Source organism: Podarcis raffonei, chromosome 8, assembly GCF_027172205.1.
Source record: "Podarcis raffonei isolate rPodRaf1 chromosome 8, rPodRaf1.pri, whole genome shotgun sequence".
Lineage (NCBI taxonomy): Eukaryota > Metazoa > Chordata > Lepidosauria > Squamata > Lacertidae > Podarcis > Podarcis raffonei.
Genome location: NC_070609.1, coordinates 37147602 through 37164623, shown reverse-complemented (window position 1 = coordinate 37164623; position 17022 = coordinate 37147602). Strand labels below are relative to the sequence as shown.

Below are 17022 nucleotides of genomic sequence, written 5' to 3'. Positions count from 1 at the left end.
TCTAATTGGAAAAACATGCAGGTCTCTCCAGATAATAACTGCTACTGAGTGTGTTTGAGTTGCAGTTATTCTTAGACAAATAACCAGATGTTGCAAGGGTGTAAACATTCGACTGAATTATTTTTACTTCTCTTTTGATCTAAAAAGCAGGAACTGTGCGGGATCAATTTGCTCCTCATACCAGAACATGCTCAAACTGCCCTTGTTCACTATGACAGTGCTGATTTTCTGATACTTGTCTCTAGTACCAAAACACTGTCCTGAATCACCCCCAGTTGCCTTTTTGGGGAAGAAGTTGGGTGGGCGAGGGAGATGCTTTTTAAATAATTTCCTCCACACGGGCACCTGACCAACTCCTGTGCCTCAAGATCTGCCTAGGGGCCAAATGCGGATTTCCATTTTTCTCTCTCCAGCCCATGGGGCTCTCACTAGGCTACACATCCTCTTCAGCACCAGGACACACCTGTCACCAACTCTACTTTGCACTTTCTTGTTTTTTTCCTGGCAGAGGATAGATAGGAGTGTGTGAGTGTAGACACTAGCCTACTGTACTAAGGTAGAATTTGCATTTGTTGTTCCATCCTATTTTGTTTCTGTCCCTTCTTGCCACTGGTATGTGGCCCTCAGAAGGTTACCTAGAAGGGAATATGGCCCTTGGGCCAAAGAGTTCACCACCCCTGCTCTGCGCTGAGTGGCAGAGCCTCTCAACTAACACTTCCAGTGATGATGCACCCTGTGTCTATGGAAATATCTCTGCTGCTCTTGTAATATTCTGTAGTGATTCCCATTGAAATGAGACTCACCCTAGTTCAGGGAATAGCAAGCAAGTTTTACAGGGACAGGAATAATTTGCTTCAGTAAGAGTTTAAGGAACTGCCTTTACAGTGCATCAAGCCGTTGGTTCATTTAGCTAAATACTATGCTGACTGACAATGGCCCTCCAAAATTTCAGGCAGCATTTCCCACGAGTCTTACCTGGAGATGCTGGGGATTGAACCTGGACCTTTCTTGCCTGCAAAACAAATGTGACATTTTGTTTGTGTTGTGCAACTGTATATATTTACAGATTGAGGAGAATGCAGCATATATATCTTGACAAAGTGACCTCCAGCCCAGCAAACTTTTTTTGGTGTTATTTTTTTAAAACAACAACAACATACATTTATTTATTTTTTAAGAATACAGCTGCAAAAAGTCAATAGGATGTACAGTGGTACCTTGGGTTATATACGCTTCAGGTTACATACGCTTCAAGTTACAGACTCCACTAACCCAGAAATAGTGCTTCAGGTTAAGAACTCTGCTTCAGGATGAGAACAGAAATCATACTCCAGCGGCGCGGCAGCAGCAGGAGGCCCCATTGGCTAAAGTGGTGCTTCAGGTTAAGAACAGTTTCAGGTTAAGTACGGACCTCCGGAACGAATTAAGTACTTAACCTGAGGTACCACTGTACAGATAAACAAAAGAAAACTGAGAAAACTGTAACCATGACTGTGACTGAGTGAAGTACATACGTTGTTTACATTATCTTCTTCATCTTCAATATTAAGAAATAATTATGGTGCAATGGCAGGTGACAATTTATATCAGAAAGAAATCTGCTGTGGGGTTACCTCACTCATTCTCAAAGCGGCTGACAACACAGAAAGCAGGGATGCATCTCAAAATCAACCATCACAAGAACAATTTTTTAATTAACATAACAAAACAGCACCATAATAGCAAATGTAACAACATATAAAAACCACAAAATTTCAGCACTATAAATATAACATCACACCTCCTGGCCATTGCAAAAATGACAACAAAGCGTGACAGTTCCCCTTTGGTTGAGCAGGAGACTCTTAATCTCAGGGTCGTGGGTTTGAGCCCCACGTTGGGCAAAAGATTCCTGCATTGCAGGGGGTTGGACTAGATGACCCTCGTGGTCCCTTCTAGCTCTACAGTTCTATGAGCTAGAAACACCCCACCCATCATCATATTTGGTACTGAGAACAGGTTGTGGGTAGGCTAAAAGCCCTGGCAAGCAGTGGCACCTGGGCCGTTTCTATCCTCCCCAGAGAAGAGCCAGCCAACTTGCTCCAGAGGGGCTAGAAACATAAAGAGAACGCAGCGCCCCCTCCCCGCTGGCCAAAGAGTTCCTCGTCGCCAGGAGCAACCAAACCCCACCCTTTGCCCCGCCCCTTCCTGGTTTCCCTTTTTTTAGTGGCTGACAAGGGCAGTGGCGGTCACATGACAGACCGAGTCCGACGAAGCAACATGGCTGCGTCCGAGGGGTAAGAAAGGCGCTGCTTCTGCTGCTGTTGCTTGGCAGGCTGCGGAGCAAAGCAGGCAGGCAGCACCGACGGCTGGCCGGAGGCAAGAGGGTGGCTGGCTGGCTTGCAAGATTCCTTGCAGGAGCTGGAGAGAGGAATAAGCAGCACTCTCTTTGCCTCTTGCGGGGCATTCCTTCTTTGAAATGCTGCTGCGAAGCGTGCACACGTGTTCCAGATTCCCTCCGGTTTACGCCCCCTCTGCGACGTCTCCTACGAGTTAGTGGGAATGGGGTGTCTCCTGACGTGCACGTCGCCCGTGGCTGCGGGTGCACGGGCAGCCAATGCCACGGCTCCCCCTGCCTTTCTCTATTCTCCTCGCCCTATCTCTCTATCCATATAGGCAGCAAGCGTGGCTGAGTGAGCTTTAGGCAGTGTATATGCCATGCGTTTAAATCACACAGACCCAGAACCTTGGGAAATGTAATTTGACCCTTGGAGAGTTGCAGTTTCTGCCACCCTTAACTACAATTCCCAGGAATCCTGGGTTGTGATAGAATGCGCTTTAAATGTGTGCTTGCAGCTGTAGGCTCTTCTGTGAAAACCCCTGTGAAGTTTATAGTATTTTATTAAATGCTCTTGTTCTATTCCCTTTTCCATCTGTTTATAACCTTACTATGGGCAGCTTTGTACTGACCTTTCATTGCTTTCACTTCAGAAGTTAGTATGGATAATGCACAGGAATGTCAAAAGGGGTGGAGGGGAGCCAAAGGTCAGTGCTGCTTTGTGTGCAAAAGGTCCCAGGGTAAATGCCCTGCATCTCCAAGTGTGGTTGGGAAAGATCCCTGCCTGAAGTCTTGGAGAGCTGTTGCTAGTTCCTTATGAGGATATGTGGGTGTCCTTATTTTGATGTTAACAGTTTGAACTGGACTTTAGTACTTCCTTTCAGATTCAGTATTTGTATCAAGGGGCATAATCTGCAGTTGTCTTTATTTCTTGGGGAGACGTTGGATGTGGCTTTTCCAAGTATTTGTGTGTGTGAGAGAGTTCTTTTTTGTTTTAACCACCACTCCCAGGCCTAAAAATATGATGTGTGGCTATCCCAAACAGTAAATGTTGCTAAATCTGTTTGAGTTCCAGCTATTCTGTACAAGCAACAAGATCTCTAGGTTAAATTCAGTGGCAGAAATTTGCATGCAGAAAATACCATGTTCAGTCCCTAGCATCTCCAGGGAGGGCTGAGAGAGATTTTGTCTGAAATCCTGGAGCTCCATAACCGGCCAGTGTAGACAGTACAGAGCTAAATGGACTAATGGTCTGACTCTGAATAAAGGATCTTCCTATGCTCTTGTTCTAGGGCAGGTTTTTCTAAGGGACTCTCAGCCGGAATTGATTTGGGTGATTAAGAAAGTCCAGAGAATATTGTAACAAAGAAAAACTCACATAGTGATCCATGGGATGAGAACTGGTCTCCACGTGTGAGGTGCAGTGTGTTCCGTATAGCTGTGGAATAGGGATGCATTTTAAAATTAAGGGATCTGCCTGGCCATGGTTTCTTCCAGGCTTGTTTTTGGCCAAGTTTGGCACACCCCTTGCCCTTTCTGCTGTACTTTCCCTGAATCCTGCTGACCTGGTGCACATCTGCAAGATTCCTCCTGACCCATCGATTAAAGCAGGGGTGGACTCACAACTCCAGTCAGCCCCAGAGTCCAAGAACATATGTAGGTACACAGGCTATCCACCCCTGCCTTGAAGGAAGATATTGGTGACCCAATGCAGCACCTCTTGATTCTAGGATTGGCTCTCTTGTGTTTGCTTGATGCACACACATCCCAGTGTATCAACACAACTAACAGTGTCCTTCTAGGCTCAGATGGAACAGCTTTCCCCAATGTGGTGCCCTCCATGTTTCAGATTGCAACTCCCATCAGCAGCCAACATGTCTGTGCTAGTTGGGCCTGATAGGAATTACAGTCCAAAATATCTGGAGGGCATCAGGTTGGGGAAGGCTGAGGGAGAGTAAGGCATATGCAGGCATATCTCTTGGGCTGTGAGTGATTTTTGAATTGCAGCAACAGTGTTTCTGTGTAAACAATTGCTTTCTGCTTCCATTTCATTTCCCCCATTTAATAAAAAAAATGGTTGCTTTCCTACCCCAAACATTTTTTCAAAGCAACTGTTAGACTCTCAAAATCCTATTAAAAATCAGTCGTGCTTCCTTTGTGCTTCATCGCGGGTGCCACAGATCTATTCATTACTGCTGTAATGTTAAACCTCATACTGTAAAAAATGACCTTGTCAGTCTTAAGGCTTTTGATTAAGGGAATCTGAGTTTTGTCCATACAAAACTAGGATTCTTGATGAAGACGATCAAAGTCCTGACCTTGTTATTTTTCAGTAGGTTTGCAAAGCATGTCACTAGAAGAGCACATTAAGCTCACATTGTGGGATTTGCGAAGTGTTTTGCAAAGAGACTTGAGAGAGCTGAATAGATTTCTGGTAGAAGAGCATGCTGCCTCCTACTGTGCCCCACAGATCTTGGGATGTGAAGCTTGGAGGAAACTGTAACTATGTTTAATATGCTCATCCATTCATTGTGTAGTATTCCTTTTCTCCATTGCAATTGCAGTGGCATGAAAAGAGGGACTTGCTTTGGTGTGATCAGGACTTTGTTAAAGTTTAGGCATTCCTCTTGGCATTAATACAGCGCCTCCTGAATTGATCAAAGTACTGCACATAATGATCTTAACCCATAAGAGAGGTCAGAATCTTCCTGTTGAGGATGTGGGTGGGAAAAAGGTCAAGGAGTGAGACTGCATACAGCTTTGTGTGTGTGTATTTATTTCCTAAAATTTATGCACTGCTTGATTGTAGAAACAACTGCAAAGTGGTTTACAAAAAAATCTACAAACTACCTAGTTCCTGTTTCCCATGTACCATGAAATCTGTGTTTTTTTACCCAAGGATGGAGCACCCCCCCCCAAAAAAAGAGGAAAGGGGATTTTTCTCTAGGTGTTAGAAACATAGTTTATTGAAGGCCCAACATATTTCAGAAAATTCGCAATTCAGTGATACATTTTAAGGAATCCCAGTCCCAAAACAAATGAAAGTAACCATGTGGGTGGTCAATGCCAAGCAAATAGACCTAGTAACATAGGGTTTGGGCACCAGCGTTTAGATCTACTTGACAGACCAATGAGGCACTTCCACCCCAATTTTTCACTCCCGACCCTTAGAAATAGGCTTGCCAACTTTTCCTAATGCCCTTGTTCCTGTGACTTTCTCAGCGGACCAACACAGAGAAAATAAGGAGAGGAATATTTTCTTGCCTCCCTATTTTTCATAGGCTTAGCTTACACAAAGCTTAAGATCATGCTGGTCTTAAAGGCGAAAGGTCAGGGCTAGGGTTTTTTTTGTGTGAAGTTGCTTATTTGCTTCAGGCAGTTGCTGTATCTTTCCGCTGCTGTTTGTTCCCAAGGAGGGTCGGCTGAAATCCTCTTCAAAGCAGAGCCCTCTTCTTCTATCCCTTTACATTTTTATCTTGCCTTTCCTCTGAAATATTCACAGCTGCAGTTGTAAATTGGGGTGAGGGTAGGGGGACGTGAGCCCCTTTTGATGTTGCTGGACTCCTGCTCCCAGCACAGCTGGCAGCCAGCATGCCCAGTGGTCCAGGGGGCTGATGGGAGCTGTAGTTCATCATTGCTTTCTGTTTCCAACTCGTGCTGCCTTTGGTAGATAACAGAGTTCACTTTCCAAGGACTAGGTCAGGTGTTGTTGTTTCTCTTGCATTGCTAATGCAAAGGCCAGACATTATTTTTTAAAAACCCTTCCTTTTATAAGCTGGCTCACCCGTTTGGGGATGAGGGAGAATGGCACAATCAGACTCTTAAATTCAACACAATATTTGAGAGAAATGATGTGAGAGGCCAGCCCCAATGGATTTGCTTGTCTTTCTGCTATTGTGTAGCGAAGCCTTGTTCGTGGGGAAGGTTGAATAAAATTTGCCTTCTATTTTGGTGATTTAAAATCTGTTACTTCGGTGAACTTTCCCATGTTGCAGTTCATGTATTTCCTGAGCAAGAATGCATGCTAACCGGTTGCTCTAAACATAACAAAAATGTAATTATGCTGAATCTCTAAACAAGTTAGGAACACCATCTGAAGCCTGTGGTCATGCAGCCTGCTCCAGAATTATATCTGCTTGGAGACCAGAGGCAGATATATTTATGGTCCTTTCTTGACACTGGCCAAGGTACTAAATAGAATGACTTCCTTGGAGAGTCACTGATGGAAGAGCTGCCACTTCCAAAGCCCTTCTGGGCTCACACTGGCCAGGGCAGGTGGTGGGGAGGTGGCTTTTTACATTCTCTGCCAACCCCTTTTCTTCTCTGGTTCGACTACCTTATCATTGGGAGGGAGGCATATCCAACTCCATGGTTGGCATAACCCACCTCTCCAGCAAGGTTTGCTTGCTTAAATGCAAGCCCTGTGTATGCTTCTTTCTGCATTGCCAGGGGTTGAATTAGATGACCCTTTGAGTTCCTTCCAACTCTACAGTTCTCTGATTTGAAAGTAATCCCCGGCAAAGGTACTGGAGGACTTGAGTGTAAAACATGCACAGAGGGCTGAGCCCTTTCTAGGAGCAAGGTGCTCATGATTACAGGACAATTTATTTAAAAGGCAACAGTGTTTACCTTGGAGTGGCAACCACCCGAGAGGTAAAAAGTCTATGCCTTTTTAGATGGCAGTGAGAGCTATTTTTTGCTTTCAAACTGAACACGCTGCACAGTTCTGGGAGTGGGGAGGGTGTGAGAAAATAAAAGATTGCTCAGCTGGGCTCAGTGGGTTTCTGTGGTGAACCACAGGGTGGCAATTCCTAGGCAGACTTGCTAATCCTTGAACAAATATAAGTTGATTCCATTTGATAAGTTCCTGGGCTTCTTAGGGCAACAAAACTCTGGTATCTTTGCTGCAGTGGGTAGACAGGCCCAACCATGATCCTTGGTCTAGTAGCAAGCAACAATAAGCATATATATGACTTACCATATTTTTCCATGTACCTTGGGTTAAATACTTGATTCGTTCTGTAGGTCCGTTCTTAACCTAAAACTGTTCTTAACCTGAAGCACCACTTTAGCTAATGGGCCTCCTGGTGCCGCTGCGCTGCCGGAGCACGATTTCTGTTCTTATCCTGAAGCAAAGTTCTTAACCCAAGGTACTATTTCTGGGTTAGCAGAGTCTGTAACCTGAAGCGTATGTAACCTGAAGCGTATGTAACCCAAGGTACCACTGTATAACACGCCCCCGTGTATAACACAACCCCTACTTTTTGGGATACAAAACTGAGGAAATGGAGGGAAATTACTGCGTGTTGTTCAGCTTTTTGCGGGGGGGTTGCCCAGACTTGTTGAGCTTTTGGGGGTGTATCCACAAAGCCACCAATTGTCAGCCTGCTCGCCACCAGCAGCCGACAATCACAACACGCCCTATTGCCGTAGCAGCCAATCGCCAGGAGACATTGTTGCAGTCACCAATCACCCGCCCAAATGCCGATGACAATCTCCTGCTCACAGCAGCCACCAGTCGCCCGTCCCATCAAATTTTTAGCACTTTCTTTTAATTAAAAAGCCTCGTCTTGTACACGGAAGAATATGGTAACTGTGGCATTTATCATGTTTTATCATGATTAACTTCAAAAGTCATAGATTCCCCCCATTGCTGCTCCTGTAAATAGAAATGTAGCCTTTAACTCAGAGGTCAGCAACCTTTTTCAGCCGTGGGCCGATCCACCATCCCTCAGAGCATGTGGTTGGCCAGACTATATTTTGAATAAGAAAATGAATGAATTCCTATGCCCCATGAATAACCCAGAGATGCATTTTAAATAAAAGCACACATTCTACTCATGTAAAAACACACTGATTACCGGACCATCCGAATTGAGAAGGCAATTTGCCAAGATCGGCCCACGGGCCTTAGCTTGCCTACCCCTGCTTTAACTCCATTGCCCAGATCAGAGGGAACACTCTGTCTCCAAAACCCCATGTCCTGTTCAAGTGGGATAAGAACTGATAAGAGAATTGTGGTTTAAGAGCTCCATGCAAAGTTGGAGCAGCAATCTTGGTTAGAGAAAGCCTTTAACCCACAGTTTCCTGGGTTGGATGTCATGGGAAATCTTGGTTTAACAAATCAGGATGCCTCTTTTCAAGCTGAAGGTGAGGAGGAAGGAAAATAAGTTAGCAACGTTTGAGCTCTTGTTTTTCCCTACTCCAACAAGCCATAGTTTATTGGAGCAGTAGTAGTGTTATGTCTGAATTGGGTCAAATGTGCCTTGTAACTTCTTTAAAATTCTGTAAGCCACAAGTGGTTCCCCTTCCCCCAACATGCTTGAACTCTGACAAGGTTGACTTTTATTATAAAGAGAAATGCAGAATTGTAGAGTTCGTGTGGAATCCCTCAAGGGTCATTAATCCAACCCCTCTGCAATGCAGAAATCACAGCTAAAGAATTCCCAACAGATTCTGAAGCTGCTACTCCTGCATTATAGGGGTTGGACTAGATGATCCTCTGTGTCCCTCCCAACTCTACAGGTGTACTATATATAAATAGTAGAGTTTGTCTACCCTGCTACTTAGTGGCTTATATGCAACCAGTCCTGGCAAGACGGTCACTGTCTGGCTCTCCCAGGGATTCTACAGGGGCGACTCTTGCCAGATGACATTTCATTGCTCAACCATGCTTGCCTTAACAAGTCATAAATAGATGTGGTTGCCACCTAATCATGGGAAGGGCAGGAAGGTGATAGAACAGGATCTTTGCTTTCTTAGATGAATTCTTGAGAATTTGCCTTAGGTTTGGGATGGGCAGCTGGAACGGAATCTGTCTACCCCTCCTCTCCCTCCACTGCCCCTTGATCTTGAGAACTTCTTCTGCAACCACAGTCGCTTCTATGTTCACATGAGCAAAAACCCTTCCCAGTGTGGATGGCGAGAGGTGTTGGCGGTGCACTTCCCTGGTTATGTAATACAGCCATTCACTCCGCAGAAGCTGAGGCAGGGTGGGAAGGTGGCAATGTGTGGACCTTGCTTGCTTGGAGGATAGGCTTTGCAGGGGCTTTTCTTGCTGTCCACACCAGGGAGGAAAAAGATGCCACAGAGTCCTTTGGCTTGAATCTCAGGACAAGTAAGAACCAACGTTGCTGGCCTTTTAGCAAAAATAAGCTGCCAACCAGGGCTTTAGAACAGGGCAGGGGCTAACCTTCTTACAGTCTGAGGGCCAAATTAGGAGTCAGCCACCCTTCCGAGGGCCACACACTAACAGTGGATGTGGTGAACACACTTACATGCATGTGTGTATACAGGTGTTTACATTCGCCACAGTCACTCAACACACACGCAGACACAGCACTCTCTGTCTGTGTCTCAGTCGCACACAGAGCTCTCCCTCACGTGCACACCATTTTTGCGCACTGAAGAAGTTAGACCTTTGGCTTTCCCGAATTGTCTCCAGGTGTTACAGATTAAAAGTTCCTTTATGCTGCGTTGGCTGCAGGAATTGTGCATTTTGGACTTTTGATGCTGAAACCGCGCTGAAGTTTGCTCTTTGCCAGCTACGAAGCAAAGGTTACCTTCTTTTGCACGTTTTCCGTTTTCTGAGAAAGCCATATAATAATTAATACATGAGGGAACATTTCACTGAGCACGCTCAGGTTAATGCAGGTTGATAGAAAATATATATCTACATCTTAGCAACAGCTGAGCATAGTAACAGCTTGTGGCTGAAGGCATAACCACTATGTTTGTTCCTTATTTTCTACTCTTGAGTTGCTGGAGGGGCCCATTCCATGTAGCTCAGCTAAACTAGGTTGAACCTGAGAATGTGAGATGTTTGTTGGCTGGTGCTAAAGTTGATCATTACTGATCTGTCGGTGGAAGTAGGACTGTGTGGGCAATTGGAAGTTTGGTTTCATGGATCCATCCTTTACTCCTCTACCAAGTGGGTGTAATGCTTATTCTCCAGAGGCCTGCTCCAGGCGTGCACACAGCCAACAGCTAGCAAAAGCAGAATACATTATGCAGAAATGAATGTGCAAACTTGATTTTTGCCTCTGGGAAGACAATGGAACAAAAGCACAGAAATAAGGTTCCAGATGTCAAGGGCAGCATCTGTGTAGCACAATCCGCCCGTCAATAAGTGAAGAGGCGATGAGATGGAATGGAATTGGAAGTGGAAATGCTGCTCAAGTCAGATGTAGTACGTAGAATCATAGAATTGTAGAGTTGGAAGAGACCCAAGGAGACCTTCTGATGTGAGTCCCTTTGAGATGCTTACAGGCCACTTAGTTAATCTAACGTATTGTTTTAAATAGAGCCACTGGTGGCAATTCAAGCCCAGGGTGAGATTTTGCCATCTGGGTATAAGGCCAACTTGGGAATTGGAATGACTGTTGTCGGAACTGGGCAGGGCACATGCATTCCTGTTGACTTTCTTGGTGGCTTCCAGTGCCGTGGTATCTTTCTGGAGTGACTGGCCAGTGTGGGGCTTGGACACCCTGTTTTGCCATGGACTGTTCTATCTGGTTGGTTGATCGCTGAAGGTGGTGCAAGATGGGTGGAGAGCCTACTGGGTCCTGTTAAGGTTTCATCTCCTTCGCTGTGCTGCTTAACATTTGCTGGGGGAGGTCATCAAGGGTTTTGGGATTGGGTGCCATCAGACTGCTGATGACCCCCGACTGGAATTGTAGTCCAAAACACCTGGAAGGCCCCAGGTTAGGGGGAGGGCTGCTCTTGTTGCAGAAGCTAATGTTTCCTTCCTCTTTCCAGGCCATCTTTCTGGCTGGGGAACGAAACCTTGAAGGTTCCAGCAGCGCTCTTTGCCCTGAACAGAACTCGCTTGTGCGAGCGGCTGAGATCAAACAAGGATGTGCCAAAGAAATCCATTGTCCTCCTGCAAGGCGGGGAGCAGACCAACAGATACTGCACTGACACAGGCGTTGTGTTTCGCCAGGTAAGATTTAGCATGAACAAACAACAGAATTATCTCTTTTAGCTCAGATCTCAGCCCCTTTTATTAGTTGCTGGCTACTGTCCACCAGTGGAAAAACACACACATCACATGCCTATAAGTTGTTGTTGTTGTTTAAATTTATTTATTTATATCTCACCTTTTCCCCAGTCTGGGACTCAAGCTGGCTTACCCAAATAAAATAGAAAAAGCTAAAAACCTAGGAAGGGCAATCATGAAAATGTAATTAGACTTGAATAGAATTAAAATAATTTTTTAAAAATCCAGTAAAAACACAGACAACAATAATAAGAACATCATATCACCAGGCCTTTCTTCAAAAACAGTCAGTTCCCAAAGGCTCTGCCTCAGGTCCTGCTTATGGGTTCCCCATAGGGGCATCTGGGTGGCCACCTTAAGTGAGAACAGGGTGCTAAACTATATGGGCCATTGGCCTGATCCAGCAGGCTCTCCTTATGTTCTTACGTTCTTGATAGTTATCTTTCCTGAAACACTGGTGTGCTTGGAGTCAGCTAGTGGGCTTCTGATTTCCTTTCTCCTTCCACCCTTTTGAACTTTTCATTGGTTAATACAGCAAATGCTTGATCAGCCCAGGCCTTCTTCTGCAGTGTTTACCACAAATTATTTCACATGGCTCTTGCTGTCCTGCATCAGTTAATTCAATGCATAATTCAATGCATCAGAAACACTGTCCCATGTGGGCTGGCTCATGGTGGGCTCTTTCCCCTCTGCCTCCACTGATTCCCTTTCCAGGAGCTGTTGACCACCCAGCTTGGGTATATCCATGTCTCTGGGAGTCCTTGAGATATCACCACCCTCCCCCTGGGGACTTGCTCTATAGCTGCTTCCTGTCTGTGTCTTAACCCACAAGAAAAGACCAGAGAGCTTGCAGAATCTCTTGCCCCAGCATGCTTGTTCTTGTTAACCTATTTCCCCTGGTCTCTTCTAACACAGTGCAAGTGAGATTTCTTAGCCTCTTAGAGGTGGGGATGAGGTTGTAGTTCAGTTTTGCTCTCAGTTTAATCTCTGCTGATGTGTTCCAGGATGGTTATCTGTTTTACAGTCATGTAGGCAGGGTTGATTGAGGCACAAAATGGGCAAAGGTTGTGCCTCTTATGGACCGTTGTTAAACTTAAGTAATTTGTGCAGTTCATGTTTCCTTCTCAGTGGGGTGCAGTCAGGCACGTATTCAAGGTAGCTGACGGAAAGCCAGATGAGATCAACTTGCTCAGAGGTTTAGTGTGGGCATTTGGTTAGGCAGGATGCCCCGTTGCAACTTCTCATTGGTCTTGGGTCTTGATTCAGTATGAGACTGTAATCCTCTTATCCAATCATCAGCCACTGTCAATAGGTGTTGCCTGAGGAGTCAGGATTTAGGATTTAGCAGCAATACCCTTAAAGATCCACAATTTTAAGCTTGCCCCTTAAGCTGCCAGTCAGCTCCCACTGCAATCAGTAGAAAGGGGACTCCTGCTTTATGTATTCCTGAAGACCCTCTTCAGTTGATGGGAGTCTTATGGTGGGGCAAGAAAGAGAATGGAGAGTTTGCCCTGCCCATAGAAATAGGTAGTTGCAATTTGATCCTCCAAAAGCAATTCTGTTAGTGTAGTTGGTGCTGGTGGAGTGCAGCACTCACAGTTAGAAGGAAGGAAGATGTAGAATCCTCAGACTGTCGGTGTACAGCCAAAGGGTTCTTATCATGGAAGGACAAATGAGCCTTCCCCTAATGTGGTACCCTCCAGGCTGCTTGGGCTCTACCTCCTGTCATACCCAGCTAGCACAGCCAATCACTCTCTGGGGCTGATAGGAGTTGCGAGACATCTGGAGGGCATCCATCCTGATGTGCAGTTAAATGTGTGGGCATGTTTAAGTGGGGTTGCTCCATTTTGGAGAGGCCAAGTTAGTGCAGACAGGAACTGAGCAGGATCACAGAGGTTTCTCCCTTATTTTGCTGCTAAGAAAATCTGTGTATTATGAACTCCTGTATATTATTATGTATTTCTTATTATAATTGTATTTCTACAACTGATTTGATCTTTATATTGTCTAGGTATTCTATTACGTGCTGGCATTTGCGTGTGATGTTGTAAACTTCCCTGTGGTTTTCTGACAAAGGGCACTATATAAATAATCATATCAGTGTTGATTTTGGGACGGGTGTTTACTGAAACCTTCTGTGGACATCGAAGGACGTACTCACAGGCACTCCTTCCTGGGAGTGTCACATTAGTGAACCCTTGCTCTTGTTACTTCTCTGTCCTCTCCAATGGGATCAGAGTTCCATTGAATCACTACACTTCTGAATAAATGTCTTGAAGTTCAGGGTGCTCAGCATTTTAATTTTTGTTAGTTCCCCCCACTTTTTTAGCAAATATATCCATGTAATCAGATTGCCTTTTTAAAAGTGATGATAGAGGTGATTTGGAAGGTGTTTTGCGTTATGTTCGAAACCTTTCAACCCAGTGGGTCCCTTTGCCACAGGTAGTGCTAATCTGTATTGACCTTAACATCTTTCCAAATACCCTTAAAAAAAATATTAGGCAAGAGTGGAGAACTGGCATAATGGAATGCTTTTAAATTCCTTGGTTCTAGGAATCCTATTTCCACTGGACTTTTGGAGTGACAGAGGCAGACTGCTACGGAGCAGTTGAGGTTGACAGTGGAAACTCCATCCTCTTCATCCCGAGACTCCCCGACAGCTACGCAGTTTGGATGGGAAAGTAAGATCTCTTCCTTCTTCCTTCCTTCCTTCATTTGGGGATAGACCAAAGAAAGATTTGAACATAAGATTCATTTCCATCTGGCAATAAAAGCCATTGTCTACTGCACACTAGTCAGATCAAGTTGTTGTCCGGTGGATCCCACCAAGGCCAGTGGGCAAGGCCTCCAAGCAGGGGCAGACCTTGCTTGCCTCGTGACTTTATTCCAAATTTTAAAAGGTGCATAAAGCTTCTTTAGAAATGAGTGGCAGAAGCAACCTTTTACTGAAGGGTCTGTGGTTGTTTGCTGCATTATTATTTCTACGCAGGCAGCAACGGGTAGAATAAGGTTTTTTTGGATGAAACATTAAACTGTGAGATGAACGCTAATGGTTTTTATTAACTGTATTTATTATTATTATTAGTTTGCAAAAATGTCTATACCGCCAACATTAAAAATATATATAATTGTGGTGGAGCAACATTAAAATCAGCAGTAAAATTACAAACCATCAACATCATTGTCAATCATTAGTCTGCCAGTTGAAAGGTATACTCTCTTTTATTTTCAGAAACACACCAGGATTTTTCCATTATGTATCTGTTAGTGTCAACTTTGGAGTTTCATTTTATTTATGCAGTATTTATTAAATTTGTATTCCGACCTTCATCCAAAGATCACAGGGCGATTCACATTTCCCCTCCTCTACTGCCAGCTTTGGCTGCCTTTCTAAGGCATGAGAGGGTAGGGCAAACAGTGATCCTAAATCAGTGAGTGGTGAAGGTTGGTGGTTTCTAGGATTGCTAAAACCTGTGTAGAATAAATGGGGTCTTTATTAAGTCAGTAGTGCTGGGGTGTATGGGGTGCTAGGGGAGGGGTAAAACCTCTGGTGGGGGACATGTCATGTTCCTTCTGGGGCAGTTTGTCCACTTTTGTTCCCCACCCTGCACTCCGCTCTCACCTGTGGCTCCTAGAAGTTGTCAGAATACAACAATGGCCACACCCCAGCTTCTACAGGCCAGCTAAACCAGGTGAGGATAGCCAATGGGTCTTAATCCCTCAGTGAGTTGAGGACTTCCTCTGTGTGCAAAGACACAGGCTCTGGCAGATTGAGCGGACGAGACCAATAGTGACTCCAGTGGTCCAGAAGGCAGTTCCTGCACGTGCTGTAGAGGGAAGTGAGGGGCAGGCAGGACTCGTCAACCTGGGAAGGTAGCCCACCTAGGAGAAGGGAAACTGATCCTAAACCTCCACTGCCTTGTGGCTATCCTCATTCATGAGAAAGGCTTGAGCAAACCCAGAGGAACAATCTGCTTGTGGGACATCTTAGGGAGAAGAAAAGGCTAAGGAATAAACCCAACACAAATCTGGAGTGCAGTCCCTAAGACGGTTGGATGGCTCATTGTACTCCTCCTTCCAGCAACTTCTGCAGCCAAGCTGGAGCCAAATGTATTGCTCTGCTTTCCTTTGGACAACATCAGTGAGGCTGAGAGTGGGGTCTTGTCATCTGGGCAGCCCAGGACCTCCATACACATTGTCTAGGCTTGCGCCCCAGGGAGGTCACTTCATTGCTGCTTACCTGGTGAATAGACTTCACCCTGAAGACACACTCCATTGCCTCTCCAGACAGATAGATGCCAGCAAGGGCCTTTCTCTTTGCTTTCTTAGTGAAACTATCAATAGCTCTTTGGGAGCTTGGAATCACATCAATAGTAATGCATTCTCTCTGCATCATAATTATATGTACTCTGTGCCTAACAAGTCACAATTTTTTGGCCTCTGCGCTGTTTTTGGAATCTGGGATTGTTTCTAATTTAATACTTTCTCTACCTCTCTTGGCTTGGATAGCTTCTAATTGGAGCAATTACTCTTCTTTAAACACTAATTCCAGCCCAAAGATACGTCTGCCGCCATTCCTGCACGGCAAAGTGTTTCGGAGCGACCATATGGCCAGGGAGGGTTTCTGTCTCTGCATGGAGAGCGTGGTTGTCTTGGCACTATCTTGGCTCCAAGATTGCTTTGTGGTTGCCTTTGTTGTAAGAAGGCCCGCCTATGTTAGCAGAGAACCTACCTCTCCTCTGACTCCTACTTCTGCCTTTTGTCTTCTCCAAGCTTGAGTGTTGGAGAAATTTCTGGCACGAAAGATTTTGAATAGGAATCTAAGCTGTACTTCTCCAGATGGTGCTTCATGCTAGGGGCGGATTGACTGGCCTTGGTCTGTTTTGGACTGGCACTCAGTCGCAGCATTTTGTATTGCTACTTATTTAGTTTGTTTGATGTGGAATGCCAGCCTGTCTCTAGGTGCCTTACAACAAATTTGAAAGCAAAACCTTAAAACTGCAGGCAAAAGCAATTAATGATTGTAATAAAACAAAAATCAGCACCATCTACAAATTGGACAACTTCAGAGGCTAGCCTCGTCAGCCCCCCCCCCCTTTTTACTTACAACCAGTTCAGGGACTGATCCTGCCTGTCTGCCTCTTCCTTAGTCTCAGTGTTGCTCTTGTAGAGCTTACCAGGGAAGAGGATGAGCACTAAACTAGAATGAGATGGCTCTGGCGCCACCTACTGTTGGTCTCCCTGACTTCTGCCCTACCAGTTTTAATGGGCACTAGCCACCACAGGAAAATAATTTTTATATTAGCAGCAACTTGATGGGGAAAGAGAGATCCCCAACATGCAGACAATAGCACCCAGCTCATTGTATTTCATCAACTGCCTGAGATAACAGGATGGTTTTAACCTGATGCCAAAAAGAGAGTTCTCTTTCAACCAGTCCAAAATTCACAAAATGCAATTGTGTGCCACTTTAAGGATATGGCATGTAGAGAACCCATCCAGCTGGACTTGGTCCAATTACATTCACTGTCAAGATGCTTCTGGGCTCAATTTATGCTTAGAAATTGGAGGCCTTGCCCCTAGGGCCAGTTCCAGATGCAAGGCTACAAGATGAACCCCTGGAAGCAGTACCCCTCCAGCCTGAGGGTGTCACATTGCCAACCCGTGACTTGGAGAACTCTATAGTAGAAGCCCTAATACTCCTGAA

At 45.1% G+C, this 17022-nt stretch overlaps 1 protein-coding gene across 1 annotated transcript in view; it reads left to right on the top strand.

The window, feature by feature from the left end:
* Nucleotides 1-2212: 2212 nt before the first annotated feature.
* Nucleotides 2213-17022, top strand: part of PEPD (peptidase D) — a 124812-nt gene continuing 110002 nt past the window's right edge. Inside the window, exons 1-3 of the mRNA XM_053399282.1 lie at nt 2213-2276; nt 11075-11258; nt 13869-13996. Of these exons, the coding sequence (XP_053255257.1) occupies nt 2233-2276; nt 11075-11258; nt 13869-13996 (356 nt within the window). The 5' untranslated portion in view covers nt 2213-2232. The remainder of the gene's footprint in view (nt 2277-11074; nt 11259-13868; nt 13997-17022) is intronic.